This window comes from Trichomonas vaginalis, chromosome VI (assembly GCF_026262505.1).
Source record: "Trichomonas vaginalis G3 chromosome VI, whole genome shotgun sequence".
NCBI lineage: Eukaryota > Parabasalia > Trichomonadida > Trichomonadidae > Trichomonas > Trichomonas vaginalis.
In genome coordinates, this window is record NC_067208.1 from 1,171,798 (window position 1) to 1,196,131 (window position 24,334).

At 29.9% G+C, this 24,334-nt stretch overlaps 8 protein-coding genes and 1 pseudogene across 9 annotated transcripts, besides 1 other annotated feature; 5 read left to right on the top strand and 4 right to left on the bottom strand.

Annotated features, from left to right (window-relative positions):
- Positions 1 to 77: 77 nt before the first annotated feature.
- TVAGG3_0783520 (ubiquitinyl hydrolase protein) lies at positions 78 to 5,915 on the bottom strand (the record flags this gene model as incomplete). Its single annotated transcript, XM_001311286.1, has 1 exon — positions 78 to 5,915. One exon carries the CDS (start codon positions 5,913 to 5,915, stop codon positions 78 to 80), a length of 5,838 nt encoding a protein of 1,945 aa, XP_001311287.1.
- A 3,775-nt stretch (positions 5,916 to 9,690) lies between these two features.
- TVAGG3_0783530 (attachment subunit-related family) lies at positions 9,691 to 10,533 on the bottom strand (the record flags this gene model as incomplete). Its single annotated transcript, XM_051246443.1, has 1 exon — positions 9,691 to 10,533. The coding sequence occupies one exon, from the start codon at positions 10,531 to 10,533 to the stop codon at positions 9,691 to 9,693; it is 843 nt and encodes a 280-aa protein (XP_051081918.1).
- A 224-nt stretch (positions 10,534 to 10,757) lies between these two features.
- Positions 10,758 to 11,078, top strand: TVAGG3_0783540 (protein of unknown function, DUF4106 family; the record flags this gene model as incomplete). Its single annotated transcript, XM_001311285.1, has 1 exon — positions 10,758 to 11,078. One exon carries the CDS (start codon positions 10,758 to 10,760, stop codon positions 11,076 to 11,078), a length of 321 nt encoding a protein of 106 aa, XP_001311286.1.
- Positions 11,079 to 11,164: 86 nt separating this feature from the next.
- Positions 11,165 to 24,334: part of a mobile genetic element that runs on past the window's edge.
- Positions 12,020 to 12,733, top strand: TVAGG3_0783560 (protein of unknown function, DUF4106 family; the record flags this gene model as incomplete). Its single annotated transcript, XM_051246444.1, has 1 exon — positions 12,020 to 12,733. One exon carries the CDS (start codon positions 12,020 to 12,022, stop codon positions 12,731 to 12,733), a length of 714 nt encoding a protein of 237 aa, XP_051081919.1.
- TVAGG3_0783570 lies at positions 13,763 to 15,256 on the top strand (annotated as a pseudogene). The gene has a single exon. A coding segment is annotated over exon 1 (1,494 nt).
- On the top strand, positions 15,421 to 17,226 carry TVAGG3_0783580 (DNA/RNA polymerases family; the record flags this gene model as incomplete). The annotated part of the gene is made up of 1 exon (XM_051246445.1): positions 15,421 to 17,226. The coding sequence occupies one exon, from the start codon at positions 15,421 to 15,423 to the stop codon at positions 17,224 to 17,226; it is 1,806 nt and encodes a 601-aa protein (XP_051081920.1).
- Positions 18,892 to 19,188, top strand: TVAGG3_0783590 (uncharacterized protein; the record flags this gene model as incomplete). The annotated part of the gene is made up of 1 exon (XM_051246446.1): positions 18,892 to 19,188. One exon carries the CDS (start codon positions 18,892 to 18,894, stop codon positions 19,186 to 19,188), a length of 297 nt encoding a protein of 98 aa, XP_051081921.1.
- Positions 19,444 to 20,970, bottom strand: TVAGG3_0783600 (keratin-associated protein family; the record flags this gene model as incomplete). Its single annotated transcript, XM_001311284.1, has 1 exon — positions 19,444 to 20,970. One exon carries the CDS (start codon positions 20,968 to 20,970, stop codon positions 19,444 to 19,446), a length of 1,527 nt encoding a protein of 508 aa, XP_001311285.1.
- TVAGG3_0783610 (uncharacterized protein) lies at positions 21,009 to 21,785 on the bottom strand (the record flags this gene model as incomplete). The annotated part of the gene is made up of 1 exon (XM_051246447.1): positions 21,009 to 21,785. One exon carries the CDS (start codon positions 21,783 to 21,785, stop codon positions 21,009 to 21,011), a length of 777 nt encoding a protein of 258 aa, XP_051081922.1.

A 24,334-nucleotide genomic window follows, 5' to 3' on the forward strand; every position in this document is an offset into this window, starting at 1 on the left:
AATCATAATACAACAATAACTCGTTGGTTGCCTAAGCATGTAATATATGATTATATAAAAAAGTATACATTAAAATTTTATTCTGTAAATAAAGTATCAATGACAGTTTGATTACTTCTTGTTTTTTCTGATAATTGTTCAGGTTTCAAAGAGAAACTTTGTTTATATTCTGGATTTTCTTTGACCAATTCGCAGATGAACAAAATGGAAATTAATTCGTCATCTAAAGCCATATCATCGAGATTATCTCCGCATTCATCTTTGTTTGCTAATAGATCGCAAATTAATTCAACTAACTCACCTTTATCTTCTACTTCTTGGTATCTAATATTCTCGAAACTTCTGTTCATCAAAGGATATAAAGAAGACAACAAAAATACAACCATTCTTGATTTCTTATTCTTTTCCATGAATTCAGCTGTTTGTTTGTATTCTACCTTTTCATCAAAGTAGTTCTTCTTCAAAACAATCAAAAAGATTTCTCCAATTTTGAAAAATTCTTTTTCATTTTCAAACTTTTTGATATAAACTTTCAAAAGATTAAGAAGTAATTCATCATAGTTAATATTTGTATTTGTTTCAAGTTCTTCCTTGATTCTGTTGAATGCTTCTGAATATCCAATAAATGTTTCCTGGTATTTGAGTCCATAATCAACAAAGTAATTAATAAATGAAATATTTTTGTCTTTTAATATTTCTTCAATGTAAGGGAATATTTTTTGAAATATACTATCATTTCTACATCTTTGTGCCATGCAAATCAACAAATCTTCTTTTTGTTGAAGGCTTCCGTGATCAAGAAAATGATCAAAAATAGAAAGTTTTTGGTCTACAGCGTAAAAAACAGGAATAAATGGAATCATAATTTCACTAATTTCTTCGTTATCAAATTTTTGAACAAACAAATCATTCAACAAAGAAATGATTGTCTTATTATTAGATTTTACAATTATTTTGATTTTACGATCATTTTCGGTTAGAATACTAATTAATTTCTCATTTCCTTTCAAAACTGCTTTGATAACACATGGAAAAACATCAAAAACAAAATTATCCAATTTAATTATATAAGAAAGAATTGTATTCGTCATTTCTACTGGTTCAATTTTCAGAGTTACAAGTCCTTCATCGCCATCATCAAAATTAATTTCATTTTCTACCCAATATTTCGGCTCAAAAAGAAGTAAAATTTCTATTAATAATTGGGCAATTTTTGCTTGTCTAAAAGTAGTTGCTGGTGGACTACAATATTTTTCATGATAAATGTGACATAACCGCAAAAACCTCTGAAAAGTCAATTGACTTCTCAAATCTTTTGAATTTTCAAATGATTTAATGAAAATTGACAGATAATCAGTCAAAAAGCAGTTTCTTTCATCTTCTTTTTGCCCTTTATATCCTTTGAAGATTAATCTTTTTTGTTGTTGGAACAGTTCATCGAAGAAAAGATTGATTGTTTCGGATGCTTTTTCTTCAATTAATTTTGACAAAAGCTGTTTTCCAACATCAATTAAATTCGAATCAAATAATAAATCAAAGCACATGACACCGAAGAATTTAATAATGATATCGGTCTTAGTATCATATAGCTGCTTGTAATCTTTGCTGTTTATAACTGATGTAATGAATTCATCTGCCATTTTTTCTGAGTTAATTTCAAAAGTAATTTCACACAATTCATCCAAAATTGACAAATCAAAGTCTTTTTGATGTTTCAAGTCATTCTTGATTTCTATGAACTTATTGTGCTTAGTACCACGATCATTAATATCATCTAAATGCTCCTTAAGATAATTCAGAATCAAATCACAATAACTATTAACAAATTTAGGAGATTTTGAATCAATTTCTTTGTAAATTTTGTTGAAAATTGATTTTCTTTCTGATTTTTCTTCTGATTTCAAACCATATTTCAAAAGATCCATTGATAAATTAACAATTCTTCTATTCGTTGAACTCTTAATAGCAGCAACTAATTCTCTAGAGAAATCTTTAATTCTTTCACATATTTCTGATTTTTCTCCTTTCATAATTAAATCGTAAATATCATCACAATGTTTATCTTCATCTCTTGTTCTTATATAACATTTAAGACAATAAGACAAAGCCAAATAAGGATCATTTTGGTTCATTACAAAATTATAGAACTCTTTTGTTAAAAATACATCATTATTTTGTTTGATTTCTTGGACTTTTTCTGATTTGATTTCGATTAAATCATCAACAGAATAAAACAAAATATAAGCAGTAAATGTCTCATAATCATCAACTCCTCCAAGTGTTGTTTCTCTAAATTCTCTTTCATTAATAAGAGAAATTGCTCCGTCATCCAATCTTACGAAACCTAAATCCTTTGTCCTTATAATAGAGATATAATGACCAAACAAAGCTTCTCCTTGATGACAAATAACTCCATGCAATTTATAATTCAAATTTGAATTTTTATCCAAAACATTCGAGTTGAATTCGAAAGGAAATTCGAATTTAGATTTAATCTTTCTGATTTCTCCTGTTTCAGTAAATTCGAATCTCTTCAAATGAATGATTAAATTATTTGATAAATCCTTAATTGACTTTTTTTGGATGGCAGTAATTTTTTGGTTATGATAATTATAACCACTAATTTCTTCTTGATTAAAAACGGAATTCATTGATTGTTCGAAGTTTCTGTAGCCAATGACAGTTAAATCAAGCATTAAATTATCTTCTACTCTTTGATTAACTTCAGTTCCTGTTGATTTATTAATAAAAGAAGTAACATTTTTGAAATTAAAATTTTTATCAGCATTTTTAATGTTTCCTATCAATAAAGTTAAAAATTCTTGTGCGTCTTGTTGTTGATCTGATAATTTTGAACCTGGAAATACATTACAAACATTACAGAAGAGATCTAACGATATCATTTGTTCAGTTTTCGCTTGCAACATATTAAAAACATTTTTTAATTCATTGTTTTGTTCGGAATTTCCGAAATCATTATTCAAAATGAAATTTCTAAATGGTTTGCAATAAAACAACTGTTGTAAAGAAGAATTCACGTAACAAATAGATCCTGGATTAATTATACCAACAACATATTGACATAATGTCTGTGATTCCTCAATATTTCCATGATTATTCCATTTTTTATATTCTAAATTTCCAATGTTTTCTACCAATTTTTGAAGATTTTCAGGATTTAGTTTGTAATCACTAATTAAATTCAAGATCTTAAGCTGATAAATATCCCTAACATAACTAAAAACAGAATAGATATCATCATAATACTTTTTGTCAATGATATTGTCACTTTTTTTGCGATTTTTGACACTTTTTCTTTTTTCCAAAATTTCCAAAACTTTTTCTTTGTTAGAATTCTCTGATTTCATGTAGAAAATCAAATCATCGATAGATGTATCATCATTAGACATGAATATTTCGAAGTATTTTGCGAAAACATTTGGATTTTCTCTGTAATATTTCAACAAAACATCAAATTCATTTGGAATTTTCGAAATAATCAACAAAAGATTATTTCTTGCCTTTTCATTGATTTTCTCTAAATATTGTAGTAAAAGATCTTGATCAGGTAACAGTGTTTCTTGGTTATTTCTTGATTTGTTGAACAAAATTTCCAAAATTTTTTCAGAATTTTCAAGATTTTGTTCTTTTGTTTCCGAAAACAAAGATTCAGCAAATTCCTTGAGATTATAACTGACATCGAACTGGTTGTCAACGCATTGTATCATATTATTAGTAATATCCAACCCGTCAATGATAAAATCAACAATTTGGTTGTATCCGCCATTTTCAAGGAAATTTTGAAGAAAATTCTTTTCTTTTATCAAATTCAAAACGTAATCAATATAATTCACGTCATTCTCGTCTTTCAATGTTTGTACAAATGTCGGCATATCATTCATCTGTTCAATCAATTCTTTGGGAGGCGGAGAAATCCTTAAAACATCAAAATTATTTGATTTTATGATTTCTTTCACGAATTTTATTGTTAAATAACTTTCTTCTTCATCATCAGAGATTTTACTTATACAAATAACATCATTCTTGTTCATACTCAATTCCTGAATAGTTTTCTTCGTTTTGATGTTTTTGTCATTCAATTTAAAACCGTAAATTCCATTGATTTTGAATGTCACTTTTAGAATTTGAATGAGATCATTAATTGTTGCAGAAGAAGGGATTGAAACTATTTTTGTTATTAAATCCGAACGTTTCTCGAGTCTTGCTGTTACAGGGATTTTCGGAATAGTATTTATTTTGTTGTATTTTATCAATAAATACTTGTTTTCATCGATTTTCAAATCAGAAACTTTTTGTTGCTCTTTTATCAACTGATTATCATAAAACAAAGTAAATTCATTGACAGGAAGTCCTTCTAATATAGAGAAATATGAATATAACTCATTAATTTTCCAATTTTTGTTGATTTCTAACTCATTAAATCCGAAATCTGATTGAACATTAACATATAATGATGATTTGTCGCCTTCAAGCTCTTTTGATGATGATTCCCCGTATTTGTTGCCATCAGAGATGATTTGTGGAATAATTCTTAAAATTTTTTCCCTGATTTTGAAAGAATTCTCATATTTAATGAAATCATTCATCAGTTCCGTGATAATTGTCTGCTTATCATATGTTATCCTGTATGAAGCTAACAATGACTCAATTTCTTCATCACTTAACATGATATTTTCCGAAATAATCTTGAATTGATGGAATTCTTCTGCAATTTGCTTCCTTTTCTCAAGATCGCATGCAACATTGGATATAAGTTGTGAAATAATCAATATGGCATCCGTTTCATATGGTTTTTTGATGGATTCTATTTTGGATAATAATAATTTGCAAACTTCTGAATCGAAAGCCTTCGGATTGCTTTTGTAGGACATGCTGATGGATTTCCATGGAATATTTTCGGGATTTTCGTTGATTTGGAAAATAAATTTTATTTTATTCGCCATTTCTTCTGAATTTGATGTTCCGAGCTTGTTCATCATGTTTGTAATCATTTGATCACGCGTTCTGTCATCAAATTTGCTAAAAAGTTTGGATAATTTTTCATTATCAAATTTATTTGAAATTTTCATCAAATAAGGGATCATTTTTTCTCTGAATTTCTTTCTATACTTGCTTTCACACACTTCTTCCCAAAATGGAGTGTCTGTAAAGTCAATTCCGAAATCTATTAATTCAATGAAGGAATTTATGTAATCATAAGCTTCAAATTCATTGTCATGGACACATTCATATAGTTTGTTAGCAAACATATGAAGAATTTCATGATAATTTGGATATTTGGCAAAATTAATGAAATCTAAGACGCAATCTTCATCGAAATTATATAGATCATCAATGAATGATATGCAAAGGTTAAATACTAAGTCATTCTGCTCTTTGGTAATAAAAATCGTGATATTTTTGAGTAAAGTGAAAATTGATGAGTAAACTGAGTTGATTTTAGGTCCAACATCTTCAAATGCGTAACTTATTACAGAAAGAAACACATTGTCGATAAAATACTGTACATTTGCCTGATAACTTTCTTGATTTTTCGAATTACATGTTGTTAACGGGTCCAATATCAATAGAATGTGTTTTGACTGCGTAGAATATTCGCCAATGAGCATTTGATAGTATAAATCCAAGAAAGACCTAAATATTGACTCGTAATTTTTGTTTGAAACGTTGTACTTCTGTACCAGCGCTTCGATTATTGCGGGGAGATTGTTATTGAAGAACATTGTGATAGATTCTTTCGTTATGAAATCAGATGCAAACAAAACATTAACTAACTGTTCACAATCATGGCATAGATTCTTGATATTCTTGTTGTCAATAATGCATTCATAAAAATATTCACTCCATTTAATCAAATCTTCTTTGGGGCTTGGAATAAATCTCTTCTTTCCCATTTTGAAGTGAAAAAAAATTGTTGGAAAATTTTATGGAAAAATTCCATTGACTTTAAACTTAAATCCTAAAATTTACCATCAAGAAAAACTATTTTAAAAGCATGTCTTATTTAATTCTGAAGAAACTTTACAAAAAATTTACAAAGTTTTCTATGCAAGAATTTTCTTTCTTCCGAAATAGCTCTATTTCGTTTCTAAATTCTTGGCCAAGAACAAATTGATGATAAAAATCATTATCACATTCATCAATTCGATATATTTCTCTCTATTTTCCACAATGAGTGGGAAGATTTCTACGACTCTTCGATTAGTTACAAATCATACAGAAAGAAACACGAAGCCCTTACTGTTACAAGAAAAGGCAGCTACTATGTCTCTCTTTGTCTCTTTGTTCACCTTAATGAGACAGGTGCAGTTCGTATCGATGACCAAACAGGGCTCAATCTCAAATTCCTCATTGATACAAGCTCATTTGACAAATGCATGCATAAGAGCGAACAAGGTGGCTCTTTATACGTAAGTTGTTCTGAATGTGTTCAAGACCGAATCTGCAGTTTTGGCTCTAACACAATCAGTAAAATGGGTGCATATTGTTATATTGGGGTTTCAAATACACTTTCATTTAAGAATTATCTCCTTGATTCAACAATTACTTCAAGTGGTGATGAAAATACAAAAGATAATGATAATATTTGGTCATGGTTTGGCGAAATGAATATTAAATCAATCAATATTTCTTATTCAAAACTTAATTACGAAAGTATCTACAATGTTTATTGTAGTTCTAACTCAAACGTAACACTTTCGACATTTTCAAACAACACAAGCACAAGTACAAATAATGTTGGAGTATATCTTGAAGGAACATCTGATTCACTAGAAATTAAAATTCTTTTTTGTAATTATTTCGAAAATAAATGTGATGACTTAATTACCAGTCGTACTATTGACACACATATTAATAATTGCAGTTTTAATAACAATAACATCAAATTCAAGTTAAAAGATGTTATTTTGACATTTCAGATCCTAGTAAAAGTGGAAATGTCATAATAACAGAGAAAGCAGGTTCAATTTATCCAGAAAATCATCATTTGTCCACAGGTTTATGCTTTGCTAAAATAAAACTTGAATTTCCAAAAGAAAATAAGACAAAAGCAGAAGAAATCAAAGTTAACAATAAACGAAATAATAAATTTAATTTCTTAGTTTGTCTTTTTTGTCTTATTCTTAAATAAATTTTGAGAAAATTGCTTGATTTAATGATTTGTAGAAACTAGAATTGAAATAGTTGTGAAACTTTTTACGGGCTTATAATTATGCCCCTCTGAATGAAGGAAGCTCCAACTCTAAAATTCTATTTGCCATCATATTGAGAAAAATCTTCTCCAACTCTAAAATTCAGTTTGGAGACACTTTACAAATTGTAAACTTCAAATTGACAAAATATACATATCAATATCAGTCATATTCATTTGTTTTCATGCCTCAAATTAAAGAGAGTATCTGTAGTTTTGGCTCTAATGTAGTCAAATAAGGCACTTATTATTCATTTACAACTTTAGACGAACCTTCATATAAGAACTATCTCCTTGATCCAACAATTACTTCAAGTGATGAAGGAAATCAAAAAGAAAACGATAATATTAAATGCAGAATGGCGTAATGTATATAAAATCAATCAATGTTCTAACTCAAATGTAGCATATTCAACTTCATCTGACTATGTCTATGAAGTTGTGAAATCAGATGCAAACAAAACATAAACTAATTGTTCACAATCCTAGCATAGATTCTTGATATTTCTGTTGTCAATAATGCATCCATAAACATGTTCACTCCATTTAATCAAATCTACTGCGAGACTTCTTTCTCAATTTAACCGAGGAAAAAAAATCTGTTTCACTTTTTCAATTCCACTCAAATTTTGTGAAGCATTCAAAAATAATCCCAGATAATTTTATACTTATTTTTGAAGGAAATTAAGACTAGAAATTATATCAGGCGATTTCAGAGAATTTTTGTTAATTCTGATACTTTACAAAAATTTACAAAGTTTTCAATGCAAGAATTTTCTTTTTTTCATAAATAGGTCCATATCGTTTCTAGACTCTTGACCAATAACAAATTGACGATAAAAATGATTAATACATTCATCCATTCGATATTTTCCTCTCTATTTCCCATAATGAATGGGAAGACTTTTACGAGTCTTCAATTGATTTCAAAACATACAGAAAGGAGCGCGAAAACATCAATAATACAACAGAAAACAGCTATTACGTCTCTCTTTGTCTCTTTGTTCACCTTAATGAGACAGGCGCAGTTCGTATTACCGTTGAAACAGGTAATAATCTCAAATTCCTCATTGACACCAGCTCATTTGACAATTGTATGCATAAAAGCGAAGAAGGTGGCTCTTTGTTCATAAGTTGTTCTAAAGGCGAGTGTATTCAAGACAGAATATGCAGTTTTGGCTCTAACATAGACAATAAAATGGGTGCTTATTGTTCGATTAAAGTTTCAGAAGAATCTCCATTTAAGAATTATCTCCTTGATTCAACAATTACTTCAAGTGGAGAAGAAAATTCAAAAGGACGCAATAATATTTATTTGATAAATGGTAAATAAAAATGAAATCAATCAATATTTCATATTCAAAACTTTTATTCACTAGTATCTACACCATTTATTGTACTTCAAACTCAAACGTAACACTTTCAACATTTTCAAATAATACAAATGCAGGGAATTTATATGAAGCATATCATGCAGGATCATCTGATTCACTTGAATTTAAAATCTTTTTTTGTAATTACTACGAAAATGAATGCGATTACTTTATTGCCTGTTTTTATAATCTCTATATTAATAACTGCAGTTTTAATAAAAATAACATCAATGGTAGGTATTTTGATGCAAACATTCAAATTAAAGTTAAAGGATGTTATTTTGATATATCGGATCCTGGCACACTTGGAAATGTCGAAATAACAGAGAATGTAAGTTCAATTTATCCAGAAAATTATCATTTGTCTTCTTATAAATGTAATGCAAAGCTAAAACTTAAAATTTCAAAACAAAAAGAAGAAAAATTTAATAAACGAAATAATAAATTTAATATCATGTTTTGTATTTTTTTTGACTAATTAGCAATTGCTAAATGAATATATTCAATTTCTTACTTTCAGAAACATTTGAGTCTTTCTAAAAAAGGATCAATTTTAGAAAAAGGAAATTATACTTAATTCTTAATATTCCATACAAATATGATCATAAAAACATCAATATTACTGCTGAAGACAACTATTATCTCTCTATTTGTCAATTTATTTGCCTCATTGAGACAGGTGGAGTTCGTATCACAGGCGAAACATTCATCATTCCTCTTATATTCCTCTTTTATGTATATAAGCGAAGTGGCAGTTCTTTAATCGTAAGTATTACTTTATTAATGGCGCGAATATTCAAGACATTATATGCATTTTTGACTCTAACACGGTCAAACAAGGAGCTTATTGCTTTATTGGAGTTTCATGTGAATTTAAGAATTAGCTCCTTGATGGGGTGAAGAAAATCCAAAATGTAGATGTGAAATAAATATGAAATCAATCAATTATTTCATATTCAAACTCAAACGTAACACTTTCAACATTTTCGAACAACACAACTACAGAAGGTCAGGTAAGTGGGGCTTCCAGGCACTTCGTGCCCTCTAGCCCCTAAAAAACCTAGAGGAGAACTAAAAAAATTATATAGTAAAAAATTAAAGTTTTTATTCGATAAGAACGACATCGCTATCGTTTTCTTCTTCCTCCTCCTCTTCTTCATAGTCAGTATCTGATGGCTCTTTGTCAGCCACATGACCAGCAACAAATATTGAGACAAATTGTTTCTTTGGTTTTGTTAGCAGGAACTTTTGATGGTCGTAGAACACGAATTCTACATTTTGAAAATGTTGTGCTGAGTATTCTGTGAAATGGGAAATTGGAATTGGTTCTCCCATGCCAAAACCAGCAATGGATGCGAACAAAACATCGTCTTCGACTCTTGCAGGTTTGTCAATTGCAACAGTAGTTATTATGTGAGGTTTTCCTTCACATCCTGCAAGAGATTGTACATGATAGATTGCTTTTTCTTCTCCCTCAGGAACTGAGAGTGTGAAATGGAATGAGAGTTCTCCATATTCATTTGCTTCTTCGTAATAGTTGTATGTTGTAGGATACACCAATTGAAATTTTCCTATTCTTGTTTCCCTCAGGTGTTGTCTATATTGCTTGGGAAAACATAAAATAAATTGCTCTATAGCTTGTGTTGCTATTAGATTAGTTGTAACTGGTAATTTTGAGGCGAAAAGGTCTACAAGAACACCGGGATTTTTTATGTCGTTTTCAATTGGTTTAAGAGATTCTATGACTTTGTTAAACATTTCACTATAATCTGAGTTGTCTTCGACCCCCCAATTGTTAAGAAGTTTATACAACAATTTCAGTCTTTTCATGGCGTATTTTCTTTGAATGGATTCGGGTAGCGAGAGGTTACAGTCGTCGCTTTGTGTTTCGTTACTCGAATATTGTTCAAGAGAAATTAAATCTTGAAATTGTGCTCTTGTTAACATACTTGTAGTTTGAGAGACTATATCTTGTTCTATTGGTTGTACATCTGTTTCAGATGTTTCTGTTGTGTTTTGAGAAGAAGAAGACTCAAATTGTTGGACAATTTGTCTTGAATTGTAAAACTATGTGAAACTTGTTCTGGTGCTGTTTGGACAACTGTTTCAGATGTTTCTGTTGTGTTTTGAGAAGAAGAACTCAAATTGTTGGACAATTTGTCTTGAATTGTATGAGGAGGTTGCTTTGGTATTATAGGAGGTCGTTACCTGAGATGGGCGACCAGAGCCCAAAGGCAAAAAGGACATGGGAAATTTACAACATACTAGGTGAACATGAGGCAAAGATGCAACAACTTGAAGTAGAGGGCAAGTTACCAAAAGCGACACCAAAGAAGAAGAGAAGAGTAGAACAAAGTGAAAGTAGTGAAGAAGTAACTTCATCTAGTGAAAGTAGTGGCAATGAAGGAAAAAGAAGAGCTAAAGATTCAGTTAAAAACTCAGTCAGGAAGAAAGTAAAGCTTGGTCCGAGTGGGTTTTATTATGACATATAAATCCAACTATTCTATATTTTTACCCATATGAAATGTACGCCGCTCAGAATATAACGCCAACAGTTTTGGATGCCATGAACGGAAATGTTTCCGAATGGTATAACGAATGCGACAATGCCATTAGAAGGTCAGAAATAGTTCCTGGAACTTACGAATATACAACTGCTGTTTCTTATGGAAACGTAGGTGAGTTTGGAGAGGGTTCTTCAACAACAGTAGATATTGCTTGCGACAGGTTTCATATTATTTCTATTGACAACTCATTCTTATACATGGAACAAGACATTGAAATAAAACCTTCTGCCAAGTTGTCTGACAAGAAAGGTTGCAATGGAATTTTCTATGTCGGATACCAATATGCTCCAGAAGTTTTCATGGGATATAAGATATATTATAACTCTGACTTAGTTCAAACAGTAACATGGGCAAACTATGAATGGTTCGCTTTGAGAAACTCAGTACAACCACAAGCTAGAGAACAAACAGACCAGTATGCAACTATTGAGAAAATAAGAAGACTTGACCCTAACGTTCCAGGAGTTTATGTTAACCTTTCTGGACAAACTGCAGCAGCAGTAACCAAAGTAAAACTGAAACTTAGAGTTCCTTTGTCATCTTTCCTCATCTTCAGGTTTTTAAGATACTTGCCAAACTGGGCAGGAAAAATTTCTATCGAACTTACTCCAAGCAAAAATAACTTAGTCATTGCACCAACACAAGACCCATTCACTATTACAGATACAGCTGGTGGAGCTGCCAGCATACCATTTGGAAAATGGTGCAAAGAGAAAGTTGACTTAGACTTTGGTTTCTCAAACCTCAACACTGAAGTAAACTACTACTTCTCAGGAACAGCAGACAACAATACTGCTTGGGACACAGTTAAGTTTACATGCGAAAAGTTTGAATGCAAGAGAATAGAAAGCAGACTTGCAGTCTATATGTTGGACCCAGATATTTCAAATGCTTTAGCTGCCAAATATATTGCAGTTCCACTTATGTTCCCTATACACCAAATATCTGTCAAAGACTTTGCAGGTGAAGTTGGAAACCAAAATCCAGGAGCCGCAGGTGCAAGAACAGATATTGCTTTAACAACTGCAATGAAACATGCAGATACTATGTTTGTACTGTTCAGACGAACTATAAATGACTATTCTTGTTTCTACAACCCTGGTATTAAATATCATATAAACATAGATGGCAAATATTATCCAAGAGAAGAATATTCTACAGTTGAGGATATGAGGTCATACAACTTGACATTAGATGCTATGAACTTTAACAACAACTTCACAACAACCATTAACCCTGAAATGCAAAATTCTATTATGCCATATGTGAAAGTATGGACTCATACAGGAGGTCAAAAAACTCAATATACAAATGGAGACCGTTCAAACTTTTGGCTTGGCATTCCATTTGCTGACTCAGAAGACTTTATGGGTGGTATTTCAACTGTTGGTACTGTACAAATACAATATACTGGTGACAGAGACGGTCCAGATGAATTGAGAGCAAAGAAGTTTACAAAACCAATAGCACTTTTCACGGAAGATGCTCTTTTGAAGATTCGTTCGATGAAACCTGCTGGGGCTCCTCAGATTGGCATAACGACAGCTTCCATCGAGCAGATTTTGGCAGCAGGTCAGTAAGTTGTTCTTGAACTGACTTCTCTCCGTCAAATATTGACAGTACGCCAGTTTTGACATAATATTGTATTATAAACTTTCCTTTAGTAATATCGGTCAGTTTTGTTGTTATATTTTTGTCTGCTTCAAGAACTTTCACTATTTCAGTTATACCAACTTTCTTTGCTTTATGAAAATATTTAGGTTCAGCAAAGACTGCTATTCTATAACATTTTCCATTGTTTGTGTAAAGAACTATTCTGTCAATGTATTTGTATTGTTTGTGAGTATAAACTTTGTTCTGCTTCAATTCAATAAGATATCCGAATACGTCCATCTTTTTATTCTAAGTAAAATGTCATTTCCGAAAAATAGAAGCATAAATTGTAACTTTCAGAAGAAGGAACTAAATTTATTCGTAAACATAAGTTACAATTTATTGATAATGAAGAATACCCCTGTATCTTATTTTCACCACCTTTAGATTCCGAAAAATTCAAAAAAGCACTAAAAAACGTGACATATGCAACTAATACGATTAAAAAAGAAGATCATGATATTTACACAAATTATTATTTAAATAAATGCACAGGTGTTGATAAAGTTTTTGATTTATTAGATAAAATATCAAAAGAAACCATTGGAACATAAAATTTTATGTGATTGCGGTTTCATTGTTGAAGATACTAATAATGTTTCATATGAAAGAACAGCACCGAAGGAAGACGAAGTGAAAGGTCTATACCATTCGTTATTAAGAATATTAAAAGATATGAAAACGTATAAGCATTATATTTATTCATTTATTTCAGAAAAAATGGAAGCAACCCATAAAACATTTCTTATCATTTTATAGCTATTCATACATTCCTTTTCAAAGTTGTGAAATTAAATAAGACAGGAATTAGATTTAATGTATCAGGGTACGCATTCTTGAGTAAATTAAAATGTATTCGTCACGTCGCAGATGATAAAAATTTATGTGTTCTTAATTCATTTTATGGGCTTTAAAAAATAAACTTTATTTTTATTTATTTTTTTATTCTTACATAAATGAACAAAAACGGAACCGCTAAAATGAATGATAATCAAATTAGAGCAGAAGGTAGAAGGTTATTTAAACGCTTCTATAACATTCCTGATGGTGCTAATCCTAAAACTCGTAGAAGCTATTTAAATGAAGCAATAGATGCATATGAAGGGTTTGACATTTCATCAGAAAGTGAGAGATTAGCGAAGAATGTTAAATGTTAATATTGATTTCTATTATTGTGATCCTCAACCAGAAGACGTGGACATAACATAAGGTAGACTTTCATTAGTGGAATCAATAATGATAGATCCAGAATTTGAAACAGTAAATATTTATTAACACAGAGTCCATGTGGAAAACTTCACGCTGACAGAATAACAGACGTTGAAGCACTCACGGCTATAAAGTTTGTCCATTTTGTAAAGAAGAAGTTTATTCTATCCGTGATGATCCAGAAAGGAAAAACCAAAGAAGATTTTTAAAGCATTGTGAGAAATGTAAAGAAAATAATGGAAGATTAATTCAAGACGTTCAGTTGCAAAAGACACAGCAACCATATGCACCACATATTACGAAACAGAAGATATATCATGGTTATTAGCTCACAATTTGCAGAAATATTATAAACCGACAAGATATTATATTACTTTTGACTTTGAAACATTAGAGACTAAAGAAGAATTACAACTTTCTGAGTGTGCAACTTTGAATGCTTACTTAAAACCATTCATGGTATCATCAACGGTTAAATTAAAACGATAAAACATATACGAGGAATTTTTGCTTAACTTCGAGTGATTCTTTTGTTTCTGATTGGATTGAGTTTTTTATTTTCAACCTGTTCATTAGTTGTAATCAAATATGAGTCAATACAATGAATTATTGAAGTCGCAAACGGCGGGGACTTTGTCTCATACATTAAATGAAAACAGAAGGAAGCATTTAAAGAACTTCTAGATGAGGAATTCAATAAAGTGAATATCATAGGTTTTAATTCGGGAAAGTTTGATTTAAATTTAATTCTTCGTGATTTAAACACTGCAAAATGGAAAATAAAATCAATGCTGGGTTCATCTTCACAATTTAAGCAAATCATTGTAAAGAAAACAAACGTTCCATATGAATTGAGATTTATTGACATCAGAAATTATATAGCGGGTGGGACATTAGACCAATTCATTCGAGATTTCGGAAACAATAAATCACGTGTTAAATCCTTTTTCCCTTATCAATTTATCACATGGGAAAATTACGAAGAAGAATTATATAAAGAGGAACCATTCACGAAAGATTCATTTTATTCAGCATTAACCCAAGAAACTATATCAGATAGTGATTATCAAATATATCTCAATGATGCTAAAAATTTAAGAATAGATTAGAATATTTTATTCATTATTGCAATAAAGATGTTGAAATTATGATTGACCCAATCGATAAAATTATTGAAGAAACATTTGTTTATAAAATTGACACGCTTCATAATCTTTCTTTATCATCGAATGCTTCAATGATTCGTTACGCTTTAGCATATAAAGACTTTAATCCTAATGAAAAATATCCTGAGGAAGAGATAGAATCAAGTTTTGAATTAACGAAAAAGTATTGGAAATATAAAATTGAATCATATAAGAAACAGGATGAAAAAGCAGAAAGGAATACTAAAAATATTGTTTCAATGGATGATTTTCAATACTATCACGATTTAATCCTTTCATCTAAATGCAAAATGTGTGGTAAAGCGTTTACATATGCAAATAAACCAACATTGGATAGAATCGATAATGAAAAACCACATACCAAAGAAAATTGTCAGTTAATGTGTTGTTATTGCAATGTCGTAAAATCAAATAAAGATGAAGATGTTCAACGTTTAAGAATCAATTTAAGAAATTATGCATTAAAAAATAATTTACCAATGACTCTAGATTCAGTTGAAGCTTATCACATTCTCCGTAATGGAATTACTGGTGGTTTATCAAATGTTCAACATAGAGTAAATCTTAAAGGAATCACGCACATTAATAAACTTGCATATAATCCAGAAACTAAAACTGTATCAAATGAGGACACTTCCAACATCATGACTCATTTCGTTGGTGTTGATTTTAATTCATTATATCCTTCATCATTTTCATCTAATCCTCATGATTTCATTCAATATACTGACCATAAAATGTATATGCCGGGAAGATTGAATGGTGTTATCATTTGTGATACAGCAACAAAGAAAGCAAAAGCACTGGGAATAATTAAGAAGAAAAATACTTTATTCGTTGCTGAAGTAAAGGGTCACATTGATGAAAAATACATTAATGATTACATAAACTTTTTACCGATAATAAGAAACTTAGATATTATCACAGATGAAAAAACAATTGGCAGTTTTATGTATAATTACATGAAATCAAACAATCTACCGGTTGACCAGAAACAGAGGAAATTAACTCAGTTAGCATCAACATACAACCAATATCAACCATTTTCTTCTTATTATCTTTGGTATCTAATAGACAGATTTCATTTTATCATTGATGACATTCAATCAATTTTAACATTTACTAAAAACACTTGTTTTAATGAATTTGCGAACAAATTTATGAACGAAAGACAAAAGGCTGAATTAGAAGGAAATAAAGGAAAAAGTTTATTTTGCAAGATTTCACTTAATGGATCATATGGTTACGATGCAATGAATACACAAAATTACGCAAAGACTAAAATAATGAATGCACAGAAGGCACGCGTTGCATGTATGTCAAATAAGTTTAAAAACATAAGAGAAATAGGTGAAGATACATATCAAGTGATGCTTAAAGATAGATTTTATAGATGTGATACATGTTTACAAGAGGCATTCTTCACTTTAGATAATGCTAAATACTGGTATTTGGTTTTCATTTATGATTTTGTGTATAAATGCATGAATGTTAATCGTTTTCATTTCATTGAAGGTGATACTGATTCATCTTATTGGGCAATCGCTGGCGACCCAAATCTTCCTAACACTCAAGCATTTCAAGCAATTGTTACCGATAAACAATTTTATGATAAAAACATTTTCAAATTCGCACCATTTGATTTCTTCTGTTTTGATGAGAAATTTAAACCTAAATTAAAGAATAAAGCTGAAGGAAAAGCACATGAGAAGAAGTTATTGGGTTTAGCAATTGAGAAACAAGGTGATAACATGGTTGCTTTATGCCCTAAGTGTTATACATCATTCAACGGTTCAATTGATGGAAGTGATTTTAAAAAGATTGCACAAAAAATGAAAGGTGTTAGTTTACGACAAAATAAACAATTAACACCTAAAAATTATTTGGATATAATAAATGATAAAGTGATATTTGATGGTCAGAATATTAATTTACAACTTAAAAACGGGTCAATGACTCGCTTAACAATCGGTAAGACTGCATTAACAGGAGCACACACTAAGGCTGTATGTTGTGAAAATGGATGTTGTATGCCATTTATTTAATACAATTTAAAATTTTATTTTTAATAAAATGCCACAGAAGAGACAAAAGGAACCGTAAATAATGGTTTTGATACTATGATTCAAAGAGGTGGGCACCCTTAAACATTTATTTTATTTTTATATAAATGGATAACACAGATTTAAAAAATTTAATTTATGATTTAGTACTTAATCAAAATTTTCTTAGTTATTATGAATTAAAATCATATCTCCAAAAATATAATAATAATATAACGGGTGATGATATGGAATATTATTATCCATATTATAAAAATGAAATTTTGAAATATCATGATAGAATAATTTCTGAAATTAAAGACAAAATTAAAAATAATGAATATACAAAGGAAAAAACTAAATCACAACTTAAACAATTGAAAGATTTCAAAAATAAAGTATTAACAGAAGAAGATATTGATGAATTATATAATTTATATAATCCTGAGCCGCAAAAAACAAAGGTGCAAAACGCCCAGGTCATTCAGACCATAAATGAAGCACAAGCTTTAATTTATGATTCATTAGTTAAACCATATTCAGCCCGACTTTTAAATGAAGATCAACTTTTGGAATTCATCCTTCAACATAAACTCGAAGCGGGAAAGTATATCAAACCTTTATATACAGCATATTTAAAACAAATGAATAGAATACATCCAGAATTAATGAAGGGGGGAATGAAATCCAAAATCAAAGCAGATAAAATTAAACCACTTGCAACACCAAAACCTCCAACGACAGTACCTCCAACGACAGTACCTCCTCCTCCTTCAGTTAATCCTTCATCATTCACTTTATTATATCCATTTCAAACATTAAAGAAGCAAAAAGATTTTAAAAAGGATTTCAAGATATTAAATAAACCAATTGACCCGAAAATTCAACCGTTAAAGGAAAAATTTAGTCGCCCTTCATTTGCTCCATATCCATATTCATACGAAATCGATCATCTGGAATATTCAAAAGGAAACGTTACTTATTTATTTGCCATTAACATTAACACTAGATATTTATATTGCATTCCGGTGAAAGGGAAAACAGAACAGGAAACAAGAAGAGCTATTCAATACTTACTAGATCATGAAAGAGTAGATAATATCAGGGGTGATGGTGATAAAGGATTTCAGGCAGCTATGGCTCATTATTTCCCACAAATTAATTTTTTCTTTTCATCTTCTCCATATACGTTTCATAATAAAATAGTTGATGCGGTAATGAGAACTCTTAGAGATGCGTTAGGGGTTAACGGTCAGATATACTGGGATGGAAATCATGACTCCATCATACAACAGTTAGTATATTATTACAATAATACATGGCATAGAACTATAAACATGAAACCAGTGGAAATGAAAAATGATATTTCAAAAGAATGGGAATATATTAGAAAGCAAATGGAAAGGTTAAATGATGTTAAACGTGAACAAATTAATTCGGGGCTCATGAATTTTAAACAAGGGGATAAAGTTTTGATTCATCTCGATTATGGAAAAACTGATAAATCAATGACAAAAAGAAGACGAAGATTTGACACAATAGCTGAATTTGTTAGATATATTAACGGCAATGCATTAGTTGAAGTTGACAATAAATTAATAGAAATTCCGATTTATTTTATTACTCCATTATATTTAAATAATATTTAATTTTTTTATTTCGTAAGAAATGAGTGACAACAAAGCAGCCAAGAGTCCAGACAATGAATATAAAAAGAAACTAAACAGAATTAAATCAAAAATATGCTATTACAAAAAGAAGCCGCAATGCGGTGGGGCTGATGCCCATAAAACTAAAGTAATTGAAAACGATAAAGAGAGGAAAGAAATAATCGAAAAATTAGAAACTTACCGTTCAATCCTTAAACTGAGTGAAGCAAAAATAAAAGAATTTAATAGAATAAATAAATTGATTGGAAGAGATGAATTTAATAAAGATGAATTTTTAAACTCAATCCAAAATTAATTTTTATTCCTCTTCCCGAACCCTTCTGGGTTCTTCTTTCCATCATTACTGCATAACCGAATCTTCTCGGTTTTTGTGGTTTGTTGTTTTTAATTCGTTCTTGCATCATTTTTATCATTTCCTCCCTTGTTATGATTCGTGGTAAATTTTGAGCTTGTGGGGTATCCATTACTTCATTACCTAATTAATTACAGACATAAAATATATTTAGTTCATTCGGTAAGTCTTGACCCAAAGGTCTGGGCTCAAGCACATTCATTGAACGCGAAACCATGCATAAACTGTCATATAAGGTGGCATGTAATCTTCACCCGAGCCTGTTGGATTTGTTGTGAAAGTGTGTGAATGATTTCCTCCTGGTTCAGTTGGTCGAAAAATCTTTTTTGCTGCATTGTTATAAGCTGGAGATAAAACATCATGACCGGCTTCATAGTCTGAGTTGTATAATGGGTGGTCTCTTAATGAGTGTATATGGTCGCCAGAAAAGTTTGTCGTTCCTGTATGAGTGTGCGGTGGAAGGTTTGCTTCTTTAATTTTCTTTGAACCACCGGTTTGTTTTGAACTATTAGCACAGTAGAGGAAACGATCGGTTATTTGTTGCCATGTACCGAAACCGAATACATCAGCTGGATTTGTTGAATTCATTGATGTATATATTGAACCAATGGGGTAAATCATCTCAAGAATTGTATTTAATCCATTATGAATATTGAATTTATTATATAATATTGAAACTGGGTGAGTATTTAAAACTGGTCTTGTTATCAATATTAACGTATTATTTTTGAAAATTGCTTTTCTAACATCTTGAAATTTTGTGATTTCAGACCAATTTCTTCCATCACTACTGATATTTACTAAATCACCACATCCTAAAGCGATGAAATACCCATCCATATACAATAAATTAGTAAATCTATAATTTCGAGTAAGTTTTGGAGTGAATGAATAAACCAATTCCCAATTTGATAAATCCTGTGATAAATAAATATGTCTGTTATAACTTACAGGATATGAATAGACCATTCCACCTGAAACGAGAACATAAACATTTGATCCATAACATAAAGCTTCAATGTCTCCATCAGCTTGAAAAATTTGTTCAAATTGACCTTGTGGTATTGAAGATGATCTATAAATTTTATCATTTTGTAGGATAAAATACATGTTGTTAATGTAATACCACTTACTTGTATAATCAATTTTCAAATCTGATGACATCATACTAAACATATAATAATTTATCCCATCCTCACTAATGAAAATTTGATTGACTTCATAAATTAGTACCCATTTATTATTAACACATCTAATAGGATTATTTGGATATTTAAATTTAGCATCTTGATTTAAATTACATTTGAACCATTGGATACAATCGAATGAATAACAAGGGCAAAAATCATCTCCAACCGTTATCATTCCCATAAATTTACCGTTATTATATTCAACATATAAAATTCTTGGATTAATGATTGGCTTTCGTGTATCAGGATTCCAAACAGATGGAGTAAATGATTCATAGTTTTTAAAATCATTTGTTTTAAAATAATAAAGCACTCCAGCTGTATAAAATAAATACATGGTCACTCCATCGAAACATATCCATTCAAAAGAATCTATATCAAAGGTTTTATCTGATGATTTCATAAAATTTAAAAATGGTGGAGTAAAATAGACCTCTGATTGTTTTATTTCTTCATTAACAAATGATATATCAGCTTTCTTTGCTAACTCAGTATTAATGAATGAAATAACTTTTTCCTTATCCACCTTCTTCATTAACTCATTGTTAACATATGTTTTATCTGCTTTAAGGTCTAAACATCCTGAAACCCATTCTGTATCAGCTTTAACTTTAAAAGTCTCCAATGTCCATCATGATACCATTCAACCTTTTCTTTAATTTCATTATCTTTTTCATCAACATAAACCAAATTTGCCTTCTTATTTAATTCAGTATTAACTTTTTCCTTATCCACCTTCTTCATTAACTCATTGTTAACATATGTTTTATCTGCTTTAAGGTCTAAACATCCTGAAACCCATTCTGTATCAGCTTTAACTTTAAAAGTCTCCAATGTCCATTCATGATACCATTCAACCTTTTCTTTAATTTCATTGTCTTTTTCATCAACATAAACCAAATTTGCCTTCTTATTTAATTCAGTATTAACGTATTCCTTATCCACCTTCTTTATTAACTCACTATCCACATATTCCTTATCCACCTTCTTCATTATGTCATTTAGGAAACCTTCTATGAATTCCTCATTTAAATTAAATCTTCCAATCTTCAAAACTTTAGGAAATGCATTTAATGCGTAATATCTCTGTTCTTCTGGTGGAATTGATGTTATATCATCCGTTATACCTTTAATTTTAGAATTCATAAATAAAATTTCTTTTATGTTTGATATCACTGCACCACCTTTGCAAACGAATTCGAAATGGTCATTTTTCAATACTATCTCCAAATCTCCATATTTCAACCTTTGCGTTTGTTCTGCCGTCTTTGAATTATATGCATATATGGCGTATGTAATGGTCTGAAGGACCTGGGCGCTTTGCGCCTTAAGTTGCTGTTGTTTAATCATTTATTACGATTTAAAAATAAATATTTAATCCGTTATCTCATCAGCTATTTTCTCTATTTGAAATTTCCATAATATTTCATTCATAAATTCTAAATCACAATCAAATAGGTCAGTTATTCTAAATTTAATATTTGATAAATCTTTTGAATGAAGAATAAATGAATTCCCGGATAATTGAAACGGATATGATAAAGAAAATGTGTTTAAGTTGATGGATAAAATGTTTTGTATTGATGGGTAAGAGTTAGGGTCTAATGTTTGATGTGAAAATCTCATTGGGGTATTAACTTTATCACATTTGATTAAAATGAAATTGGAACCAGTGTCAGAATACAAAACATCCCCAACATCTTTTTCAAAATTTAATATCCCCAACAATGAACGAAGATGAGGAGTACAAAATTTAATTTTCAGCGGAAATTTAATAAGGTTATTTATTTCATCAAGTTCAAAAAGTTTATCGGTTTTGATTTAAAATTTTCTTCATACCATACGATAAATGATTCATTTAAATAACTTAAAATCATGTTAATATCCCATTTCGCTATCACATTATTTATATACATATCATACGTTTTTTCAAGGTCATCTTTAATAAATGATATATAATCTGAAGGGTCTAAAAGAATGGGATTAAATTTACCACTCACAGAAACGAGAGTAACATTATAAATTCCGCTAACTGTTAAATTTAATTCACAGTTATTATTCGAAATAATATTGATAATTGACATTTTTTATTACGATTAAAAATATGGTAAAGCGTTATTTTCCAGTGATAAATAAAACTAGAATAAGATTACCTCAAGAATTCATAAATTCAACGAATAAGAAATTCATTCATGTTATAAATTTTAGTGTTTTCAGAAAATATGAGTCAGTGTCATATTCATCAACAGGTTATATTTCACTTCATTCAAATTTAGTTCAATCAAACCCATATAATGACCATTTCATAAGATTTTCAGATGGTATTAAAAATGTAATTGATAGATTAAAATATGAACAGATTGACAATATCGAATTTTTGGAATTTTGGTTTAAATATCCCGATGGAAAAAAGATTGAAGTTAAAGATAAAGCTGATACTATAACAAAAACAATTACAATGACCGATCCGGATAGTGGGGAACAAAAAGAAATAAAACAAACGATAGAAACTGGTGAAAGGTCAATTATTATTGATTATGATTCAAAGGATTATTATTCGATAATGTTAATGCTTGAATATTAAATAGCCTTAACAAAGAATTTTTCAAGTGATATTTTATATTCATCAACTATTTTATTATAAATATCATTATATGTTAAATGAAGTTCAGTTGTTGTTCCGTTCTTTGATATCTTAATTGTGCTAATATCCTTTATAGGATTTATTTTTGCAACTGTTCCGCAGCATGAAACCTCATCATCTATGAAAAATTGAATCTTAACGTCTGAATCTTGAACATCACAAAGAATGGCGATAATGTGAATTAATGATTCATAAGGTAAAATAATTAAACCGGATTGGTCAATTAAATTTATTATTGAATCATAATTATTAATTATTATATCACGGTAAATTTTCATTAATTCAGAATTAATGTCTATTTTATATGGGTTCTCGATGTTTGATGAAAGAGGTGGGGGTGTGTTGGATAAGTGGGAATTTCAACAGGTTCTTTACCGGGTTCAGATAAAATGATTGGGTCTCCATCTTCTTTATTTTGCTCCTCCTCCTTTTTCGGTAAGTCACGAGTTAATAAATTTGGTTGAGTTGCTGACCTTGTTAATTCGGGCTAACATTAACTTTAACATTTTGAATAATTCGTGATTTATCATCATTTACGTTATAACCAACCGTAATCTCTGCTTTTGCGTTAGTGTTCTTTTGACTAGTGAAACGTCTTCTCATTTATAATCGAATAAAAAAATATATTTAAACTTTTATTTTGCTGGAAGTTTTGAATCTATTATTCCCTGTATTTGTTCTTGAAGTTGATTTTTAGCTGGTTCATTGTAATTAATAGACCTAATATATTCATTAATTGCATTCTTATAATCATCTGATTTCTCAAATTTTCTTTTATCTGATTCCTTAACTAAATCATAAGTTAAACCTCGTTGCTGATATAATGGTTTCTTAATTAAATCTTTGAATGCTTGAGATAAAGCACCTGATGCAATTCTTGCTACTATAATTGGTTGGAATTGATGTTTAAGTTCATCTTTAACATTTGCGAAAACTGGATCGAATAAAGCAACTTTAAAGAATTTCTTAGCTGAAATTTCAGGTCTAATATTTGCATATTGACCATCAAACTGGTTAGAATATCGTGGTAATCCATCCGGTCCCTCTTCAATAGCATTTAATTCTTCATTGAAATAAGAATATGGATTATAACGGTATGAATTAATTGGACCATTTTCACCTTCTCCAATGTATTGTTTAACAGCTTTTCCATTTTCATCAAATTTTATAGGATAACGTTCATTATATGCTTTACGTTTAGGATAATCAGTTATAGTTAATTTATAACCATTTATGACTTTAATATTACCTTGAC